General features: G+C 42.8%; 1 protein-coding gene across 7 annotated transcripts in view; it reads right to left on the bottom strand.

Annotated features, from left to right (window-relative positions):
• LOC139260295 (ubiquitin thioesterase ZRANB1) overlaps positions 1-24,257 on the bottom strand; it is an 85,789-nt gene that overhangs the window by 14,805 nt on the left and 46,727 nt on the right. For all 7 annotated transcript variants that reach the window (XM_070876734.1, XM_070876727.1, XM_070876729.1 and 4 more), the window contains 2 exons: positions 8,526-8,597; positions 6,783-6,981 (listed from right to left, as the gene is read on the bottom strand). In XM_070876734.1, coding sequence (XP_070732835.1) covers positions 6,783-6,981; positions 8,526-8,597 — 271 coding nt within the window. The remainder of the gene's footprint in view (positions 1-6,782; positions 6,982-8,525; positions 8,598-24,257) is intronic.

Genomic DNA, 24,257 nt, shown 5'->3' with positions numbered 1-24,257 from the left:
TTTCAAAGTTTCATCAGTGAAAACTTACTCCAAACTAACTTAGAATGGAGTAAGTGAAGATTTTTGTATGCTCGAAAAAACGTTGTCTACACTTTAGAAAATCAGGCGTAGGTTACAAATCAGACGTAGGGAATGGGAGGTGGGGGGGGGGGGGTTTAAAAGGGAAGTTTACAAACATTAAACACTTCAGTTTTACAAATAAAGAGCCACCATCAATAATAAATGATAAATAAATCAATAAATCAATCAAAAGAAATTAGTAAGAAATAATTATTTTTTTTTTAAATCAAATAAAACAAAACATTTTCTCCTTACCGACTGCAGCACCGGGAGCCCTCCAACAGCGTGCTGGGATGCCCCCCCCCCCCAAGTGTGTGCCTGTCAGTGTCTCTCATTCTGTGTCTGTCAGTGTCTGTGTTTCTGACAGCGAGGGATGGGGGGGGGGGGGGGGGGGAGAAAGGAGATATGGGGGGGGGGGGGGGGAAGAAAGGAGATATGGGGGGGGGGAGGAGAAGGAGATTGGGGGGGGAGAAGAGGAGAAGGAGATTGGGGGGGGGGGGAGAGAAGGAGATTGGGGGGTGGGGGGGAGAGAAGGAGATTGGGGGGTGGGGGGAGAGAAGGAGATTGGGGGGTGGGGGGGGGGGGGGGGAGAGAAGGAGAAGGAGATTGGGGGGGGGGGGGAGAGAAGGAGAAGGAGATGGGGGGGGGAGAAGAGAAGGAGATGGGGGGGGAGAAGAGGAGAAGGAGATGGGGGGGAGGGAGAGGGAGATTGGGGGGGGAGAAAGAGGGGAGAGGGAGATGGGGGGGGGGGGAAGAAGGAGAAGGAGATGGGAGAGAAGGAGAAGGAGATGGTGGGGGGAGAAGGAGATGGGGGGGGGGGGAAGAAGGAGAAGGAGATGGGAGAGAAGGAGAAGGAGATGGTGGGGGGAGAGAAGGAGGAGATGGTGGGGGGAGAGAAGGAGGAGGAGATGGTGGGGGGAGGAGATGGGGGGGGGGGGGGGGGGGGGGAGAAAGAGATGGGGGGGGGGGGGGGGGGGAGAAAGAGATGGGGGGGGGCTTCGGGCAGGGCCCGTCCCCAGCACCAGAATTACAGGTAGGTGACGTTGGGTCGGGTCGGCGGGTGTGGTGGGAGGGAGGTCGGTTCGGGTCGGGGGAGGTCGGTCGGTTCGGGGGAGGGAGGTCGGTTCGGGTCAGGTCCAGTCCGGGGCGGGGGGGGGGGGGGGGGCGGGGGAAAAAGAGCGGGAGTCGGGTCGGGGTCGGGTCCGGTCTGGAGGCTGGAAGCGGGAGTCGAGTCGGGTCAGGAGGAAGCAGGAGCTGGCCGTGGGAGGAGCCTTATTCACGCAGCCCAAGTGAGGCCATTCGGCCAGGGGCTGTGTGCTTTGGCCCCTCCCACACAGCTTTGGGCGCCTGGAGCTACTGCACATGCGCGCCCAGTGTAGCGCACATGTGCAGAGGTCCCGGCACTGTTTTCAGCGCAGGGACCTGGCTCCACCCTCTACTGCTCGTGCTGCGCTGCCCTGAGCTGCAAACGACCTGCAGAGAGCTGGAGAATCTGGAAGGTTTTTTTTAGGCGCACTTTGTGGCGCGAAAAACGGGCGTCCAGGTCGGGACTGCGCCATTCCAGGCGCGGCTCGAAACTTGGGCACATTGTGTCTACTTCTGGGCACCAAACATTAGGAAGGATGTGAAGGCTTTGGAGGGGGTACAGAAGAGATTTACTAGAATGTTTCCAGGCATAAGGGAATACAGTTACGTAGATAAACTAGAGAAATTGTGGTTGTTCTCCTTGGAGCAGAGAAGGATGAGATTTGATGGAGGTGTTTAAAAGCAAAGGATTTAGATAGAGTAAATAAAGAAAGAGAAGTTTCCAATGGCTGAAGGGTCGATAATGATAGTGCACAGATTAAAGGTGATATGGCAAAAGAACCATAGGAGACAAGAGGAAAAACTTACTTTAATGCAATGAGTGGTTAGGATTTGGAATGCATTGCCTGATAGGGTGGTGGAAACATATTCAATAGCAGCCTTCAAAAGGGAATTGGATAAATACTTGAGAAAAAAATTGTAGGGATATGGGGAAGAGCAGGGGAGTGCGACTAACTGGATTGCTCTTTGAAAGCACCGGCTCTTTCAATGGACTGAATAGCCTCCTTCTGTGCTGTACTATTCTATGATTCTATAACAGAAAAGGAAAAGAAAAACAGTGAAGGGCAAGGGTACTGGAGTGAAAAAAACACAAATTCCAGCTAGATAAAAAGGAACCTTGCCCTTTTTAACTGAAAGATAAAAATGGAATCATAGATCAAAGTAGAGAGATATTTAAACAGGATATGGAAAAGTTGAGATCAAGTGCATACCATTAAAGTGGAAAGGTAGTGTATCAAAAGGTATGGGTTCAATGGATAAACAGAGATTAGATAAAATTTGAAGCTAAAGAACACATTTAGCATTTAGAGAGTAGATTAAAAAAAGCTAGGATAAACAAATATACAGGAAAGCTATAAAAAGATCAGCAAAGCTGAGAGAGTTGGAGAAAATGAAAAAAAAAGGGAAATAAAAAAAGCTTTGTATAGATACATTAATAATAAGAGGACACTCAAAGGTGGGGGTAAGCCCACAATGATGTCATGGACAATGAGCAAATAGCTAAAAAGCTAAAGAACACTTAGTTTTCACACACAAAGTGCACATTAGGATTGTAGAATCGCCAGAAGTGTGTGTAGAATAGTTAGCAGATGTTACTGTTCAGAGATATTGAAGTTACTCCAACATAAAAGTAGACAAATCATCGTGACCTGTTTACATCAGAGGGTCCTGAAGGAAATTAGAGAGGGGGGGGGGGGGGGGGGGAAAGAGGGGGGGGCTTGGACCCATGTTTCCTGTAATTCTTTTGGCCCTACGTGGCCCCTTCAAAATACCGTGCATGTACGGTTTTCACATTGAAATGCCAGCAAGCTGGCTGCGCAGGTTTCCTGGAGCAGTGTGCGGCTTACAAGGAACACTGGCTGACTATAATTTACCAGAATTCTTTGGAAAGAAAACTTGTGCCAGAGTACTGGAGAATGGCAAATGTGACTCTCCTCTTCAAAAAAGGGATACATAGGGATAAACCAGGAAATTAAAAGACAGTTGTCATGTTTATTAATATATTGTTATATGGGGTGAAATTGTTAAGCACTTGGAAAAAGCATGAATTAATCTGGCCATAGATTTCTAACCTTATCAAAATTTACTTAAGAAATAACATGATAAACAGATAAAAGAAATGCAATGCATGTGACTTGTATGGATTTTCAAAAAGCAAATTGGTAAAAGGACCACAAAAGGATTTGTGGCAAAAATAAATGGCACATGAAATTACAAGGAGACGCATGGGGAGAGAGATGGTTGGAGGGCAGAAAGTAGAGAAGTAAAAGGAACTTCACAGAATGGTTACAGCACAGACAGAATGAGGCCATTTGGCTCATCGAGCCCGTGCCAGCTCTCTGCAAGAGCACTTCAGCTAGTCCCACTTCCCCAGCCTTTCCCCGTAGCCCTGCAAATGACTTCCTTCAGGTACTTATCCAATTCACTTTTGAAAGCCACGATTGAACTTGCCTCCACCACCCTCAGACTGTGCATTCCAGATCCTAACTACTCATTGAAAATGTTTTTCCTCATGTCGCCTCTGCTTCTTCTGCCAATCACCTTGAATCTGTCTCTTCTGGCTTGCAACCCTCCTGCCAATGGGAACAGTTTCTCTCTATCTACTCCGTCGAGACCCCTCAAGATTTTGAACACCACTACGAAATCTCCTTTGAGCAGAGAAGGTTGAGAGGAGAACAATCCCAGCTTCTCCAGTCTATCCACATAATTGAAGTCCCTCATCTCTGGAACCACTTGTAAATCTTTTCTGCACCCTCTCTAAAGCCTTCACATCCTTCCTAACGTGTAGTGCCCAGAATTGGACATAGTACTCCAGTTCAGGCTGAACCAGTGTTTTATAAAGGTTCATCATAACTTCCTTGCTTTTGTACTCATGCCTTTATGAAGCTCAGGATCCCATTTGCTTTTTTAAACCGCTTTATCAACCTACCCCGCCACCTTCCAACAATTTGTGCAAATATACTTCCAGATCTCACTGTTCATGCACCCCCTTTAGAATTGTACAATTTAGTTTATATTGCCTCTCTTTGTTCTTCCTACCAAAATGCATCACTGCACTTTTCTGCTTTAAATTCCATCTGCCACGTATCTGCCCATCATAGGCAGTCCCTCAAAATTGAGAAAGACTTGCTTCCACTCTAAAAATGAGTTCTTAGATCCAATACGGGAATTATAGTCTGTCACAGGTGGGACAGACAGTCGTTGAAGGAAAGGGTGAGTGGGACTGGTTTGCCGCATGCTCCTTCCGCTGCCTGCGCTTGGTTTCTGCATGCTCTCAATTCCACCAGCCTATGCCCTCTTGAAGTCTATCCCTATACTCTTCACTATTCAAGTTTTGTGTCATCTGTAAATTTTGAAATTGTGCCTTGTACACCCAAGTCCAAGACATTAATATAGACATATAAATCAAGAAAAGCAGTAGTCCTAGTACCAACCCCTGGGGAACACCAGTGTGCATCTTCCTCTAGTCCGAAAAACAACCATACAACACTACTGTTTCCTGTCATTTAGCCAATTTCATATCCATGCTGCCACAGTCCCTTTTATTCCATGGGCTTCAACTTTGCTGGCAAGCCGATTATGTGGCACTGTGTCGAACGCCATTTGGAAATCCATATACACATAACCCTCTATTATCTCATCAAAAACTCGATCAAGTTGGTTAAACACTATTTGCCTTTAACAAATCTGCGCTGACTTTCCTTAATTAATCCACACTTGTCCAAGTGACTTAATTTTGTCCCAGATTATCATTTCTAAAAGCTTACCCACTACCAAGGTTAAACTGACTGGCCTGCAATTGCTGGGTTTATCCTTACACTGTTTTTTGAACAAGGGTGTAACATTTGCAATTCTCCAGTCCTCTGGCACCAGCCCCGTATCCAAGGAGGCTTGGTAGATTATGGCCAGTACCTCCGCAATTTCCACCTTTACTTTCCTCAGCATCCTAGGATGCATCCCATCCAGTCCTGGTGACTTATCTACTTTAAGTACAGCCAGCTTTCTAGTACCTCCTCTATCAATTTTTATCCATTCCAGTATCTCAACTACCTCCTCTTTCACAATGACTTTGGCAGCAGCATCTTCCTTGGTAAAGACAGATGCAAAGTATTCATTTGTACCTCAGTCATGCTCAGGTCTCCATTTTGGTCCTTAATCACCCCACCCCTCCTCTTTCCTTTTACTATTTATATGCCTATAGAAGACTTTTGGATTCCTTTTTATGTTAGCTGCCAATCTATTCTCATACACTCTCTTTGTCCCTCTTATTTCCTTTTTCATGTCCCCTCTGAACTTTCTACATTCAGTCTGGTTCTCACTTGTATTCTCAATCAGACATCTGTCACACACCCCCTTTTTCGGCTTCATCTTACTCTATCTCTTTCGTCATCCAGGGAGCTCAAACTTTGATTGCCCTACCTTTCACCCTTGTGGGAATGCACCTCAACTGTACTCAAACCATCTCCGCTTTAAAGACAGCCCTTTACAGTTTTGCCTGCCAATCTTTGATTCAAATTTACCTGGGTCAGAACCATTCTCAACCCACTGAAATTGGCCTTCCTCCAATTAAGTATTTTTACTCTAGATTGCTCCTTGTTCTTTTCCATAGCTAATCTAAACCTTACGATACTATGATCGCTGTACCCTAAATGTTCCCCTGTTGACACTTGCTTCACTTGACCCACCTCATTCCCCAGAACCAGATCCAGCAATGCCTCCCCTGCCTCGTTGGGTCAGAAACACACCGATCAAGAAAGTTCTCCAGACCACACTTCAGAAATTCTTCCCCCTCTGCCCTTTACACGATTACTATCCCAGTCAGAATATGACTGGAAGAACTTTCCACATTAGAAAGATGTGAAGTGGTACTGCACAGGGTCTGTGACTGGACTGTTATTTACCACCACCATCTTCTCAAGGGCAATTAGGGAATGGACAATAAATGCTGGCCTGCGAGCAGCACCCACATTCCATGAACAAAACAAAAAACCCATGAATGATCAGCATTTAATAACTGAGGGAACAGTATTGAAATATTGCAGTTTGCGGACACCAAATTAGGGGTATGCAGGAGGTCATGGATGCCAAGCAGCATTGGCAGATAGGTGGCGGTGGCAGAGGCAATTTGATGTAAACAAAAAGTGAAGTAATACATTTTGAAAGCAGAAATAGTGAAAGGAAATATACCTTAAATGGAGGACACAAAATACAAAAGAAAGGAGATAATGTAGTACATTTACAAGACCTTAGTTAGGTCATAACTGGAGTATTGCATGTTAAATTTTGGGCATATATTACAGGACAGATAAACTTCTGGGGTAAAAAAGTGGCACTATAAAAGGAAAAGATTTATTAAAACAATAATAGCACCCTAGGGAATTTCCCTGTACTCCTCTCCCCCAAAACGTGTGATTCTTTCTTAGATGTACAGTTCAAACAGTAAGAAATACTAGTTGTATACATAAACCTGCCTATCCACTGAAATGATACGGATTAACAACATTTGACAAATATATTTTAGAACAGTCATCATTTGCTTTCTGGATTAAATTACAACAGGATACTATTGCAGACTAAACTGGTTAAGGTTTCTCCAACAGAAAAAAAAAATCTAAATTGTAGTTAAAAATTCATACCAATGTGAGCAGTCGTGCAAGCTGTCATGAAGAGCTTTCCGCAGAACCGAATCTTTGTCATAAATTCCCCATGTTGCTTGTAGCACCGAGTCAAGCAGGCAGTCACCCGCTGTGCGGTTCCAGAGAGCATACAGTCGACTATCCAAGCGGCTTCCGAGCTCCAAGGACCAGTTTATAATGGGGGATTCTTCCTCTAATTCTACAAAACCAAAATAGTTAAGGATTAAAATAACTTTACATAAAGTTAAAATAAAAGTAATCAATATTTTGTTTCACAAAATAGACACTTGAAAATGAATTTAATTTATGAGAAAATATCTCTTGCTTCAATTGCCATTTTTAGATATTTGTATACCTCTGTGGTCTTCTATTAAGCAAAGCAGTATGCTGGTACTCCAATCTTTTGGGAACATGGATACACACCTATAAACCTCTGCAGAGTCAGTCCCCAATCAGATTGCAGCATGTAGAGGTCATACAATTATCCATAGTGAGAGTGGCAAAATGAAACAGTGAATTGCTTTTACACATCTTATGGAACAGAAGTAGGCCATTCAATTAGATCACTCCTTATCTGCACCTCAACTCCGTATCTCCCCTTACCCAATAAAAAAATCTTTTGATCAGAGAGCAAGGAGAGAGCGAGCGAGGAGAGCGAGCGAGCGGAGAGCGAGGAGAGAGCGAGCGAGCGGAGAGAGAGAGCGAGCGAGCGGAGAGAGAGAGCGAGCAGAGAGCGAGGGGAGCGAGGAGAGAGAGCGAGGAGAGAGAGAGAGCGAGGAGAGAGAGAGTTAGGAGAGAGTGAGGAGAGTTCCAGACTTCCACTACCTTTTGCAAGAAGTGCTTCCTGATTTCACTCCTCAATGGCATAGCTCGAATTGTAACAAATCCCTTTATAATGTTAAACATCTCAATTAGATCAACTCTCAACCTTCTAAACGCAAGGCAATACCAGCCACATTTATGTAACCTGTCTTCATAATTATGGCCTGTTACAGAACAGAACCAGCAAAGCCCAATGATATCATCGTACTTCAGTTTAGTGCTTGATGCAGGGAGACCCAGAATATCACAAAAAGGGGTACAGATAAATAAACAAAGTTAGTTAATGTTTTTCTAATTTTATCTTCCTCTTCCCAATTTTGTGTGAATATTTTGGCTCAACAAGATGAGATACTACTGTTTGGGAATGAAAAACATTTTTATTCAGACATCCAGCACCTGCATTAAGCACTTCAAGATGCAGAGATATGACACAGCCAAATACACGATAAAGCTGCCTCTTTCTGCCCAATGACTCAACACCCAATCTCAAGAGCTTCACGACTGCACTAGTGTAATAGTTTCCAGTTATTATATCAGCCATTCCACTGGCCTGGACGACACTGCTGATTTAGTGCCAAATCAGAGGTAGTTTTGCACTGTAGCTTGGGACTTCCTAAATTCATTTTAGTAAGAGTCTTACAAGCAGCCGACAGAGACCACTTCAACCTGTCTACATGCCCTGCATTTGAACCCCGATGACAGAAGAACAGTTATATTAACTCATTACATCACCTGATCCTCTATCTCAGATCACTTCCTTATAGCAAGCGTTGAGTTTTATTACTGTTCTGAATCAATCCCAGAACAATAATTGGGGAAAAAAGGATACTCCGTACAATTCATAATTAAAGTCTAATAAAATGTTAGTAATATTACTGATTCAAGTAGACTTGGGGAAAAACAAGCTAATAAACTGCTTACCTTTCTGTACATCCCGATCAAGCACCTCATCAAACAATTTTTCCTGCACTGATGGCGGCAGGTCCTCAACATCTGCGAGAGACAAGACAAGTCAGATGATGTCACACTGTCCAACCATACAACTCCACACACCCAGCCACCCCAAGCAAGCTCTATCCATTCTAAAAAAGGGACATATTTCAAACATATCTGATAATTATTGCCTAGACCACATCAAGTGCTTAGTGATTCCTAGGTTGTAACTTCTAAAATGAGATTTAACAAAACAAGAAATAAGAGCAGGAGTAGGCCCCTCAAGCCTACTCCACCATTCAAGAAGATAATGGTTGAGCCATATCCCCAGATTCTCTTAGTATCCAAAAATATATATTGATATCAGTCCAGAATACTCAACTACTAAGCATCCACAGCCCTCTGGGATAGATAATTCCAAGGATTCACAACCTTCAGTGAAGAAATTTCTCATCATCTCAGAACTAAATGGCCAATCCCTTATCCAGAATCTATGGCCTTTAGTTCCAGACTCTCCAGCCTGAGGAAACAGCCCCTCAGCATCTAGCCAGTCAAGCCCTCGAAGAATTTTATACATTTCATTGAGATCACCTCTCATTCTTCTAAACTTCCAAGAATATAGGCCTATTTTACTCAATATATTGCTAAATTAGGGTAATTACATAGAAAAAAAATTACACGATTCAAAAGGTAGAATGTTAGAAAAACAAATATGAACTTTTTTCTCCTGTCCTTTTTCTTATGTTCTTATGTCCTCCCCAAACACATGAACACTGAATGTTACATAACATATACATTGTATAGAGTGTTAACATAACAAGAAATAGGAGCAGGAGTAAGTCATACATCCCCTCGAGCCTGCTCCGCCATTTAATACGATCATGGCCTCAGGTCGATTTCCCTGCCCACTCCCCATATCCCCTTATCGATTAAGAAACTGTCTATTTGTCTTAAATTTAGTCAATGTCTCAGCTTCCACAGCTCTCTGAGGCAGCGAATTCCACAGATTTACAACCCTCTGAGAAGAAATTTCTCCTCATCTCTGTTTTAAATGGATGGCCCCTTATTCTAAGATCATGCCCTCTAGTTCTAGTCTCCCCTATCAGTGGAAACATCCTCTCTGCATTCACTTTGTCAAGCCCCCTCAAAATCTTATACGTTTCAATAAGATCACCTCTCATTCTTCTGAATTCCAATGATTAGAGGCATAACCTATCTTCATAAGTCAACCCCGTCATTTCCGGAATCAACCTAGTGAACCTTCTCTGAACTGCCTCCAAAGCAAGTACAGGTGCAGCGTCCCGAATCTGGAACCCTTGGGACCGAGGCCATTCCGGATTTTGCGTTTTGCCAGACTTTGGAATGTCTTTCTGAAGTCACAAATTCAAAAACACCCAAGCCCAGGCTTGGGTATTTCCGGATTTTGGAACGTCAGAAGGTGGGGGGGGGGGTGGGGGCAGAGGCGCCAGCAAAGAGCTGGGCGCCAACAAAGAAGAGCTGGGCGGGCCGGGCAGCGAGGAGGCCCCGAGGTCGGGCGCGGCAGCGAGGGGTGGTGTGGAGAGGCCCAAGGTCGGGCAGCGGCGCTGTGATGAGGGTTCAGATCGGGCAGCGGTGGAGAGGTGAGGTCCAAGATCGGGCAGCAACAGCACCTCGAGCTTGGCCGGGTCTGGATTCTGGAACATTTTACGGATTATGGACGACCCTGCCACCAATCGGTCCGGAACCTGGATTTTGGACATTGCACCTGCATATCCTCTCAAATATGGAAACCAAAACTGTACGCAGTATTCTTGGCGTGGACTCACCAATACCCTATATAACTGTAGCAAGACTTCCCTGCTTTTATACTCCATCCCCTTTGCGATAAAGCCCAAGATTCCATTGGCCTTCCTGATCACTTGCTGTACCTGCATACTAATCTTTTGTGTTTAATGCACCAGGAGCCCCCAGGTCCCGCTGTACTGCAGCACTTTGCAATTTTTCTCCATTTAACTAATAACTTGCTCTTCGATTTTTTTTCTGCCAAAGTGCATAACCTCACTTTCCAACATTATACCCCATGTGCCAAATTTTTGCCCACTCATTTAGCCTGTCTATGTCCTTTTGCAGATTTTGTGTGTGTCGTCCTCACACATTGCATCGTCAGCAAACTTGGCTAAGTTACACTTGGTCCCTTCTTCCAAGTTGTTAATATGGATTGTAAATAGTTAGTGTCCCAGCAGCAACCCACTAGTTACTGGTTGCCAACCAGAGAATGAACCATTTATCCCAACTCTGTTTTCTGTTCGTTAGACAATCCTCTATTGATGTGAACATATTAGCCCCAACCCGTGAACTTTTATCTTGTGCAGTAACCTATGTGGCACCTTATCAAATGCCTTCTGGAAGTCCAAATACACCACATCCATTGGTTCCCCTTTATCCACCCTGTTCGTTACATCCTCAAAGAATTCCAGCAAATTTGTCAAACATGACTTCTTCATAAATCCATGCCGACTCTGCCTGACCGAATTATGCTTTTCCAAATGTCCTGCTACTGCTTCCTTAATAACAGACTCCAACATTTTACAACAATAGTGTAGAATTTAGTTTTAAGGTAGAACTTTTCAGCATTACCAACCATTCCACACTTTCCACAACAATCTACCAAATGAATGGTCTAATTTTCACCTCTTTTCCCTAGTGACAGAGGTATGGTTGCAGCAATAGCACATATGCATTCTTCATGTTGAGCATTAGAAGCCACTTGGCACGCTCAGCATAGATTAACCCCATCCTCAGACATCCATGTGCACAGTTTCAGATGGGGTCACCAGATAACTATTTCATGTCCCTAACCCACTGACATAAAGACCAACAACTAGCTGCTCCACTACGATCCTGCCTCAACTTCTCATGTGCTTGATTCAATGCCACACCATGCAATGTCTTTACCTACTGAACCATGATACAAGAAAATAAACTTTAAGTGTACCACATTAAACAAAAGTTAACTGTGCACAATACTATATAAAAATCCATATCTGAAAATTGATTTTTAGTGAATAAACACTAACTTGGAAATTGAGTACTGTATTAATTTAAGTAAAATTAATGATCCTGGATACATTAAGTTATACACAAGTAGAGGATATATTGCGGAGGTTACTTTAAACAGAGTCATTTTTAGTTTATGTGAACAGAACATGGTTAGCATAACTACCTTGGGCAATAGAGTACAGATACAATAACTTATCAGACATGCATTGAATTCAAGCAGATAGATCACTGAGCTAACAAGATTTTATTTAAAAAAGGAGTAGGCAATAAGCACATTTGGTGCAAATCAAGCATTGCGTTCCAAACTGACTGTAGTTATGATACAAAGTAAGAGAACTGATTTTCATGTCAGTGGCCTAATTTTCAGGAAGGATCCATAAAATAAGCCATGTCTGAATGCTCCAGTTGTACAGTACTACAAAGAAGTGAAATATTTGACATTATTGAGGCAACATTGCAACCTGACAGTTTGGCCCTCCCTGCTCAAAAAACTCCATACTGGAACAGGCAGAATTCATACATTCTGGGCTGTTAATCTAACCAACAGCATGTTATTAAATAATAAATTATAGATTTTAAACAAATGCTGATAAGGGCCTCATTTCTACTGACAAAAATCAACAGAAGGTTGTAGAAATATTTCAACCACAACGTATAAAGTATGATAGATAAATGCAATTTTTAAAATATTTACTAAAAAGCTTAAAATATATGTAATGACTTCATATGCAGTTGACAAAATATGCAGTTTCCCCATGGATGTTATGTCAGGAAATTTAAAAAAATAGATAAAACACCTTTTGGTTTAAAAAAAATGACATTCTTCAAGTCTAACCTATTGTTAGGTTACAAACAGTTACAGGTTATATTGTAGGAATTGTAAAGTTCTGCAGCATGACTTCAGTAATTTCAAAGCCCATTAACCAGCTGGATGCTTCCACCCGGTACTCAATTTTGTCAATAACCCTTCCCTATTGGGAAACAGCACATGATTTCTCGGCATACCCTTTTCCAGTCAAAATTCCAGTGTCTGGTGCAAAAAAAATCTCAACAAAGCAAGTCATTTAAAAATGTATTGAATTGAAGCATTTTTCCTAATGGAGCATGTTAAATCCTTTTTTTAAATAGATGATTTACAATTCCCAGCACATCATACTAGTTAGTGAAATCAGCCCACTGAACCAGTTTTCAGAAACTTATAAATTCAGTCACAAGTTATTCTACTTCACAATTCCGGACTATAGCATGGTTCACAGGAAGGTCATTTGTGAAACAAACCAGATGTCAGAGATGTGTCACTGAAGTTTGCTTCTAATGGAAGGGCATTCAAGTTATTACACCAACAAGCACATGTTAAACATACTCAGATTCATTTCATTACCGTCATCTCAACTGAAATCAGCCCGTGGGTCATAATAGGGTTTTCCTCACAAAAGTGATCAGTAAGTACAGAACATAGAATTAGGAAGCAGCCATTCAGTCCCTCAAGCCTGTTCCACCATTCAGTTAGATCATGGCTGATCTGTATCTTAACCCCACCCACCCACCTTGTATTCTTATCCTTTTATATCCTTGTCCAGCAAAAAAAATTTAACGATCTCAGACTTAAAATTAATTGAGCTAGCAATAACTGCTTATGAGAGTTCCATACTTCCATTGCCCTTGGCATGAAAACGTGTTTGCTAACTTCCCCCCTGAATGCCTGGCTCTGATTTTAAGCCCATGTCCGAGATTGCCCCACCAACAGAAAAAGTTTCTATCTACCCCATTAATTCCTTTCAAAATCCTCAAAACCTCAATCAAATCACCCCTTAACCGTCTTTATTACGGTTACAAACCTAGCTTATGTAATCTCTCTCCATAATCTAACCCTTGGAGGTCCTTTCTAAGGTGTATTGCCCAGAACTGTACACAGTACACCAGATGTGGTCCATCTCTGCCTTTGTATAGCTGTAGCAAAATTTCCTCCCTTTATACTCTGGCCCCTAGTTTATAAAGGCCAACATTCCATTAGCCTTTGATTATTTTTTGTACCTACAATCTCTTTCGACCTCCACTGTTCCTAGCTTTTCACCATTTAGATACTCTGACTTAGTCCAAAATGGTCGCCCTCATACTTGCCTACATTAAAATCCATCTGCCACAGATTCACTCACTCAATTGATCAGTGTCTTTGTAATTTTTTGCTTCTGTACACACTACTTACTATACCACCAATCTTTGTCCCATCAGCAAACTTGGATATATGGCTCGGTTATCCAAGTCATTAATAGTGAATTGTTGAGGCTGCAGCACAGATCCTTGAGGAACACCATTAGTCACTACCTTCCAATTCGAGTAAATACCCATTATACTTACTCTCTGTCTAATGCCTAATCACCTAACCAGATCAATAACTTGTCCTCAATTCCATGAGCTTTACATTTAGCTAACAGTACCTTATCAAATGTCTTCTGGAAGGCCACAGACATGCCCCTGTCCACTACCTTAGTTACTTCCTTAAAAAATTTGATTAGGTTCATTAGACACGACTGACCCTTTACAAATCCACGTTGGCTCTCGCATCAGCTCAAATTTCTCCAAGTGCTCAGTCATTCCACCCTTAATTATAGATTCCAATAACTTCCTCAACAGATGTTAGACTAACTGGTTTCTCTCTCTTTTCTGAAATAAAGGAGTTACATTTGCAATTTTCCAATCTAAAAGGAAACAATTCCCAAATAGACAGAGCTATGGAAGATTATGGCTAAAGCGTCTGCAATTTCCTCACCTACTTCCCTTAAAACCTTTGAGTGGAAACAGTCAGATCCTGGGGATTTGTCAGTCTTCAAATTTTTATCTAATATTTTCTTGCTTATGTAAACTTTAATGAGTTCCAATCCTTGATTCATTAATTTCCCTGGAATGTCAGGTATATTATCCTCTTCCTCTACTGTGAAGACTGACATGAAGTACTTATTCAACATTTCCTTATTTTCATTTGCAATATTACCTGCATATTTTTTTTTAAAAAAGCACATCATCATTGGCGGTCCCTCGAACAAGGATGACTTGCTTCCACATGAGTTCAGATGTTTCAATAAAGGACCCAATGTTCCAGTCCTGAACTCCAATTGAGGGGGTGGAAAATGTCTGTACGTGGATTTTTTTTAAAAAAACGTGTGGTTGCACACTAGTCACCACACAGGCTTGGCAAAGCTGGCCTTTATCCAGTGGCAACGATTAACCCGGACGACTGGAGACCTGTTCTTCTACACAGACCTAGTGCATACACATGTCGCAGTGTGGGCAGGCCAGTGCTGCCCCTGGGCCCTCGACTCTTCTGGGCCCCGTACCCTCATTCACTGCACTTCCGTCACAATCTCCCACCGCTCCTCCGCCACGATCCTTCACCTCATCTCTGCCACAAAAACACTCGCCGCACCTTCGCCACAATCTCCCACCGCACTAAACATTCGGCGAACCTCCGTCACAATCGCCCACCAAATCTCAGCCACGATCCCACATCACTCCTCCGCCCCGATCACGAGTTGCAAGTCAGCCACGACCTTCCCGCTCCTCTGCTGTACCAGGGCCCCGCCGATGCTCCTGCCCACGCTCCAAACGACAACCTAGGTCCTGATGACATTACCCAGTCACCCACCTTGAAGCCGTCGCACATTTGTATCAGCTCGCACTGGAAGCTGCAGTGGCATGCTCCAGCTCTTTTTATAGCTCCGACCAAATCTCATTACCCTTGACTACCTTTTTTTTTTCCGAATATAATTCTAAACACAGTCAATCTTCACATCCTCGCAAGTTTCTTTTCGTATTCCCATTTTGAAGCTCACTATCTTTGTCTTTCTTTGCAGTTCTTTATATCTCTCCCAGTCCCATGAATTTACACTATCCTTTGCATTTTTGTATGCTCTTTCCTTTAGTTTTGTTGTTCTTGTTCACCTCTTGTCGACCATGGTTGTTTTATTTGGTAAGTAGAGCTCTTTCCCCTTGGGAATATCTACTGATCCTGTATCAAACTAAATTCTTTCTTGAATACCTGCTAATGTCCATCTGTAGTTTTACCCCAGTTTTCTGCAGTCAGACTCGGTCTCATCCCATTAAATCTAGAATGTTAGTAACTTAAGTTTCTCCTTTTCAAAACAAACATTGAATTTGATCATATTCTGATCTCCTTTAGATAAATGTTCCCTTACTGTTGGATTGACTATATCTGTCTCATTGCTAAATCAAGTATGGCCCGCCATCTTGTTGGTTCGAGAACATATTGCTCCAGAAAACTATCTTGCATGCGCTCAATAAGTTAACTATTTTATGACTCGAGCTACTCTGCTCTTCCCAATTTATATGAAAATTAAAGGCTGCAAAATTGGGAGCATTAGTGCCGGCCGTTGGTCAGTTTTGCTGATAACTGGCAGCCGACTTGCTTCTGGTGTCGGTGCCATTGCTTGCACTCGCCACCCATGTTTAAATGATGCAGAGCGTAATGTCAATCTGCGTGCAGCACCTGAATTGATGCATGATCTATAATTTTCAACGTCGCCGATCTTGGTACCGTCCTCTCCAAAACACACATGGAAGAATGTGTTGTACTGCTGCACGCACACATCTTTCAGATAAGTTTAGGTTTTTAGCTTTTGGATTTAAAAAAAAAAACATTTTATTGGGAGTAATGGCTTGGTGCAATACATTTAAGTTGTTAAAGTGTGTAGGGAGTACTGCAGGACATTTACAAGGCTTTGGCTGTTAAAGGAAAGTCTCCGAGAAAACTACTTGCTCCCAAGCCCCCTTGAGCTGCAACATCACATGGAAATGTAGCAGAAACAGGAAAGAAAGAGGAAAATGCATTAATCGAGGAAATAGCAAAAAGGAGGCAACCCAGAGAGCTAATTTCTGGACGGGATCGAATCATCCGCCTGCAGTACCAGTGAACACAACCCCAATTCCCCTTTCAACATTTGTCTCACCTTACTTTTCCTGTTACTAACCATCACAGCGTCCTCTTGGCCACAATGCTGAAATAAAAGCTATCACAAAGCAAACTTTCCAATCCAACTTTACCCATATATACATCCAATATTACATCGAAAAAAAATTAACTAAACACCCTTGTGCATTCCCTTAGTGACTGCCTTGCGTGTGCCTTTGCTGATCATACTGATGTTGCTTAGTGCTACCCCAATGGCTGCAGCATGGCTGGTGGAAGGTTTCTGACTTTGTGGGAGAGACTGCAGATGGCCTTGACTCAAGGAACTGGTGGCTGGGAGTGTGAAATCTAGTGACGGTGCTTCTTCTTCACTCTCCTCGGGTCAGCCACTGGCTGGGCAGACTGGATTTCTTGGGTGTCTGAAATTAAGGTGGTACTAGGTGCATGGGTACACGACATGCAGCTTGTAAATCAGCAGATATTGGGGGATGAGAGGAAAGTGGGATGTGAGGAGGAGGAGGATAATGTATGAGGATATCAGCATCTTGTATTTTCAGCTCTGCCACTGGCCAGGGGCTCAGCCATGTTCTGCCAAGAATGGCCAGCACCAACTCCAAGGGGAATGAGGTGAAGCTTGGAATGTGAGGTGTGCCTCATGTTTGGTAGACATTGCTGGTAGGTGAGTGATGGAGGGGAGCAGGAGGGAAGTCATGCATTGAGCAGTGTGTGAGGCCAATAGTGCAGCTGGTCGGAGATGGCTTTTGAAGATGCATTCACTGACCTTGACCACTTGTCTAGGATTTGAAACCTCTGGGCACTGGAGCCAGTTCCTGGGGAAAACACTGCTGGCAGTGACGGCCTCGGCGATCTGCTCCCACATTCTTCTTTCTGGAGGGCTTCCTGGCCCCATGGGTAGAGGACCTCTCAAGTGCTGCGTCCGAGACCCTGGGTGACCTTTCTCTAGCCTATTGAGCCATTTGTATTAGTGCTAAAGCACTTAGCATTTTTTTTTTTTTATTCATGTGCAGAAAGCAGTTCAGCTTTAAGAGCTGGAGACTGCCTTGAAAAGGAGCAGGCTAGCTTTAAGTAAAACTAGCCTCGCAAACTTCAGCCCCCTGCTGAGTGCACAGCCCATCAGCAGCACGTTCGTTACGAGGCTGTGTGCTCCTGTCACCATTTGACAAGATGCCACATAAAAGGTTACTGCACAAGATAAAAGTTCACGGACTTGGGGGCAATATATTAGCATGGATAGAGGATTGGCTAACTGAGAACAGAGAGTCAGGATAAATGGATCATTCTCGGGTTGGCAATCAGCAAGTAGTGGGGTGCCGCAGGGATCAGTGCTGGGACCCCAACTATTTACAATCTATATTAACGACTTGAATGAAGGGACCGAGTGTAATGTGGCCAAGTTTGTTGGCGATACAAAGATGGGAGGATAAGCAATGTGTGAGGAGGACATACAAAACCTGCAAAAGGACAGACAGGCTAAATGAGTGGGCAAAAATTTGGCAGATGGAGTATAATGTTGGAAAGTGTGAGGCAGAAAAAAAAAAATGGAGAAAAATTGCAAAGTGCTGTTGGACCTGGGGACAGCAGGACCTGGGGACTCCGGGTGCATGAAACACAAAAGGTTAGTATGCAGGTACAGCAAGTGATCAGGAAGGTCAATGGACTCTTGGGCTTTATCGCAAAGGTGATGGACTATAAAAGCAGGGAAGTCTTGCTACAGTTATACAGGGTATTAGTGAGGCCACACCTAGAATACTGCATACAGTTTTGGTTTCCATATTTAAGAAAGGCTATACATGCTTTGGAGGCAGTTCAGAGAAGGTTCACTCGGTTGATTCCGGAGATGAGGGGGTTGACTTATGAGGAAAGGTTGAGTAGGTTGTGCCTCTACGCATTGGAATTCAGAAGAATGAGAGGTGATCTTATCGAAACGCATAAGATTATGAGGGGGCTTGACAAGATGGATGCAGAGAGGATGTTTCTATTGATGGGGAAGACTAGAACTCGGGGGCATAATCTTAGAATAAGGGGCTGTCCATTTAAAATTGAGGCGAGGAAGAATTTCTTCTGAGGGTTGTAAATCTGTGGAATTCACTGTCTCAGAGTTGTGGAAGCTGGCTCATTGAATAAATTTAAGACAGAGATAGACAGTTTCTTAACCGATAAGGGAATCAGGGGAGCGGGCAGGGAAATGGACCCGAATCCATGATCAGATCAGCCACGATCGTATTAAATGGCAGAACAGACTCGAGGGGCTGTATGGCCTACTCCTGCTCCGATTTCTTATATTCTTATCATGGTATTTAGCAGGCAGCACCAAATTACCTACGCTTTCTGAACTGACGCAGGCGTATCCGCACCACAGTGCCTGCAATTGAATTTCACCCCCAGTCTCCCACTAACACAACTTTGCTTTTGCTACAAGCCTCTCTAATCTCTGAATAAATACATTCTGCCACTTCATTGCTGCCATCAGGAGATCTGGAGACAACTCCCGTTAGAGTTTTAAGTCCTCTCTTATTCAATTCTAATCAGAGTCTCTGCTGGTTGCTTTCCCTTACCTATATTCTTTCTTATTAATGTTGCAATAGTATCTTCAATGAATAAGGCTATCCCTCTACCAGTTTCTAAAGACCTTATAACCTGGAATATTTAACTGTCAATCATGACCAGCTTGCAGCCATGTCTCTGGAATGGCCACCATGTCATATCCTCCAAGCTGTATTTGGGATTCTAATTCACTCAATTTATTTTTCATACTCCGTGCAATGGGCAGGAGACCCTAACCTGTCCTTCTGGCCTGATGCTACCTCTCTCACCATCTAACTTAACATGTTTTTTATTTGCTGCAACAACTTAGATATTTTATAAAGGAAGTATTCCCGTTACCTGGTGTATCTATAAAATCATTTAGTGCCCAGAATCCTGTTATCATCCTTTTACTGTCATTTTTTTTACTATTGGTTCCAAATGAGCACCCCCCCCTCTTTACTTTAAAGTCCTTTTATCACCCTATTTATTATTTCCGCTAGGACAATCATCCCAGCCCAGTTGAAGTGAGCCTGTCCCAACGGTACAGCTCGCTTCTGTTTCTGGTGTCAGTGTACCATGAAGTGGAACCCCTCCTTCTGCCACATTTTTACCTTCCTAATCATTTGTCCCCATGCCAATTAGCATGTGGCTCGGGTAATAATCCTGAGATTACCAAATGCAAGGTCCTGCTTTTTAATGTAGCTCCAAACACTCAGTAGAACCTCCTCTTTTTTCTTCCCTATTTCATTGGTCCAGACATGAACCATGAAAACTGGATGATCCCCTCTCCAAATTAGTCACTGTAAAAAGGTACTATATAAATGTAAGTTATTGTTGTATTGGGTGGCCTAATTGGATACATCTAGATATAGCAGGGATAGGGGTCACCAAAATGATCCCTTGGTCACTACTTACAGCATTGCAACCCTGGTTAAAATGGAATTGAGTGCAAACATTAATTTTACCCAATTCTAGACAAAATTTTTCTGGAGACAATTTCAAAAGCAGCATAAAATTTCACCACTGGTAATCAATGTTCACTTTCAGGTCTTGTGTTTATGATTTCAGCAACGAGCAAGTTTTGTCAAATGCAGATTCTGTTGTAAAATTTGTTTTCAACTTGTATGTTAACTAGTGTCCTAAAAAGAGTTCTCTTGATGGACCAGCTAATGTTTGCTTTAAAAACCCAAGAGAATAAATGCTCCACTTATACAGCAGCTCAGCTATAGTCAGCAATAGCAGCATAAAGACAGCATTATAGTGGAGACTGGAGACAGCTAACACCATCTGAACGACAGGTGCAGCGCCTAAAATCCAGAACCCTCGGGACCATGGTCTTTCCGGATTCCAGGCTTTCAATGTGCTTTCCGACGTCATGAATCCAGAAACACCAGAGCTCAGGTTCGGGTGTTCCCGGATTTCAGAAAGGGGAAGGGGGTCTCTGCTGAAGAGCTGTTTGGGCCACCTGGCCCCATCGAGGAGGTCGTCGTCGGGCGGGTCATCGGGTAGTATAAATGGCTCCATGTCAGAATTTACAAAAAGGTGCAATACCCGAATCTTCTCAATGTGAGCAACAAGATGGCATTTTAATGATGCAATGGGCATTCGCATGCTTATTTAACTTGGTGCACAGTACTCCCTCAATTTAGCACCGAGGTAAGTTCTATGTTTTTCATTTTATCTAAAAAAGTTTTTTTTTTTTTTTAAATAAATGTGCCTGGTAGACAGTATTCATTATACTACTACTTCAGTTCACAGCTTGGTTCCAAACTGAAGTCAGGGAATTCTTTACTCTATATACAGTACATAGCACCACAAGACTCCAAAACATGTCATGGGAACAAGTAAATGGGTGTGATCCATTACCAGAGATAGCTGGATGAGAAACAAAAAATATATAAACTCTCCATTGCTCCCGCTAACTGAACTAATAATTTGAAAGTTTTTCAAGTACTCCTTTAAGCTTCATCTTCATCAGTCATACTAACAAATCCACTTTTTTGCAAATCACAGATTAAAGTTATAGGGCCCAAATTTCCCCAACCCCTTTTTCCGGTGCACTAACCAGAGATGCGCTGACTTTGTGCACTCAAAATGACGCAAAAAAACTTACTCACAATTCTGGCCGTGCTGTGTGTCCCGGGTCCTGGCGCAGTGCATATAGTGCAGTGGGGGGCAGAGCTACAGCCCAGCCCTGCGTCGAAAACAGTGCCGGCAGCTGTCCACATGCGTGGTGGCATGCGCAGTAGCTTCTCGTCCTCCCAGCACGTCCTGCTGGCTGTGAGCCAGACCCGATGCTCGCCGCCCCTATCCCTGACCGAAGGAATGACCCGATGTTCGCCGCCCCTATCCCTGGTTGAATGGTCCTCCTCCTCCCCACCCCGCATGCCGCATTCAGCCTCTCCCTCGCTGTTCAAAGATGCCACGTTCAGCCTCTCCCTCCCTCCCCCGTTCACAGGTGCTGCGTTGAGCCTAGCCTCCCGATGTGCGTCTTGCCGCCCCTATTCCAGGCTGAATGGCCCCCCGCACAGACCGGCCGCTGCCAAGTTGAGTTGAAGGTAGGATTTACTTCAGTTCTTTATTTATTTGTTAATTGAATTATTTACTTCGGTTTTTTATTTTTTATTGAATGCTTATTACAAAGCACTAAACACAGCACAAAAAGTCTTGGTGTAGGTCTTCTCCGCTTCCTTCTATTTTTTATTTGTTAATTAATTGCTTATTACTTTTTGGGCTTTGTTTAATGCTTTCTAAGTCTTGGTACAGGTCCTCTCGGCTTCCTTGTATTTTTATTTGTTATTGAATGCTTCTTTTTGGGCTTCGTTTCGTGCTTTGTAAATCTTGGTGCTTTAGAATGTACTAACCTGCGCTGATTTCTTAACTCTCCACAGGGGTTTTCTGTGCAGTCACAAGTGGCCACATACGCTGACCTAAGTTAGTTTGGAACAACTATTAGCTGTCCAACCTGGCTTAAATGGCCAAAACGGCTGATAATGCCCCCTTTTGAAAAGAAAACTTTAAAAAATCCTAACTAACTCACTTACACTGCCGCAAATTAAATGTGCAGAATGGGGATTTTTTTTTTTTTTTTTTAAAAAAGAGACTCCAGAAAAATCAAGTTGCTCCAAAAAATAACAGAGCAACTCCCGAGCAAATTTGGGCCCATAGACTGGACTGTTTTGCAGAGTAAACCCAAGAGCCTCATTTTTATCCCTTTCCATACCAGCTATCCTTTGGGCCTCAGTGAGATTGCCAATTTCATAGCATATGAGGGGCATTTTTGGAAAGGGGCTTTTCATAGCATCAATCTGGCATGGATTCATAAAAAGGTCCCAGACATGAGAGGCCAATGGATTAAATCCACTCTTAGTAGAAGTATCTTTGAACAAAGTTGCACCACAAGCAACCTGTGCACAATTGTATGAAAAGCCAATGAAGCATCAACATCTGCAGTTCATTCCATTGTACGTGCCAAGCCAAATATTTCTGGTAATTTATGTTTACTGCCCATGTATAATCTCTCTCCTGTAATGTACTGCATTTGCTAGAGTGAGATCAATTCCAAACTTTGCTTTATTACATGTCCATTGTTTCACTTTTGATAAGAACAATATTAAAAGAATACATTTTTAAAAAACAGTAAAGCTGCAGAGCTCAGTATGGGATATGCACCAAACTCCCACTGACTTCAGAAACTGGACTATGTAGGATTTTTGTAGATATGAACAGTGGAAGGCCTTTCTTTACCTTGTAATTTGACTGTTGATTTACACCCATTTTCTAGCTTGACTGTACATTTCACTCTTTCCCCAGTTTCTCTCCCCAACAATGCTTGGTTGATAAATTGATCATTTTTCAATTTTTAAATTACAATACATCACAGCAACTCCCATCATGGCATAGAGATCCCCATAAACAAAATGGAGAAGCAGCTCTGCAATTTGTTTTTTATTGCTGTGCTTACATATTGGTTTTCTTTATTACTCTCCTCACTTCAGACAAAAAAGCTAATCCAACCTTTCCCTTCCAACACCATCTTCCACTAACTGAGAAATATTTGTATTATTTTGCAAATTGCATAAACCATGTATATATGTCGTACTATTTATTAGGAGAATTCAACCTTCATCTCTACTCCACTTGCAAAGGTACTGAGCTTAAGTTATGAATTTGGAAATGTAGTTTTCAATGTGAAAAAAAAAATCACCCCCACTTTTGTATACTTTCAAAAATAGTATAATTCTACAGTCTAAAGACAAAATCATAGGGCACAGAAGGGGGTGATTCGGCCCATCTGTGCCGGCCCTTTGAAAGAGTTGTTCAATTTAGTTCCCCAGCTTCCACCCCATAACCCTGCAAATTAATTAGCTTCAAATATATATTTAATTGCCTTGAAAGTTCCTCTGGAATTGGATTCCATCATCCTTTCTAGTAGTGTGTTCCAGATCATAACTCTCATAATTTCTCCTCATTTCCCTTTTTGCCAATAATTTTAAATCTATGATGTCTTGGATATGCGCTTAAAGTGTCGTAACTGGAGAGGATAAGGACCAAGAGCTGGAAAGTAGGATAAGGCTGAATAGCTCTTTTTCAGCCGGTAGAGATACAATGGGTACAAATGGCCTCCTCTGTGCCATACATTTCTATGATTCTATGTCTGGTTATCAACCCACTTGTCAGAAAAATCAGTTCCTACTTGCTCTATCAAAAACTCTCCAGGTCTCCTGTTAACTTTCTCTGCTCTAAAGATTCTCCGGTCTCTCGACATAATTGAAGTTCCTCATCCATAGTAAACTTCCTTTACATAAGAACCTAAGAAATAGGAACAGGAGTAGGCCTCACGACCCCTCGAGTCTGCTCCGCCATTCAATAAGATCATGGCTGATCTGATCATGGACTCAGCTCCACTTCCCCACCCACTCCCCATAACTCCTTATTCCCTTATCATTTAAGAAACTATCTATTTCTGTCTTAAACGTATTCAATGTCCCAGCATTCACAGCTCTGAGGCAGCAAATTCCACAGATTTACAACCCTCTGGGAGAAGAAATTTCTCCTCATCTCTGTTTTAAGTGGGCGGCCCCTTGTTCCGAATCGTGCCCTCTAGTTCTAGTCTTCCCCATCAGTGGAAACATCCTCTCTATCCACCTTGTCAAGCGCCCTCAATCTTATATGTTTCGATAAGATCACCTCGCATTCTTCTGAATTCC

Source organism: Pristiophorus japonicus, chromosome 3 (assembly GCF_044704955.1).
Source record: "Pristiophorus japonicus isolate sPriJap1 chromosome 3, sPriJap1.hap1, whole genome shotgun sequence".
NCBI lineage: Eukaryota > Metazoa > Chordata > Chondrichthyes > Pristiophoridae > Pristiophorus > Pristiophorus japonicus.
Note: the sequence above shows the minus strand (reverse complement) of the source record. Positions and strands in the feature narration are given on the sequence as shown.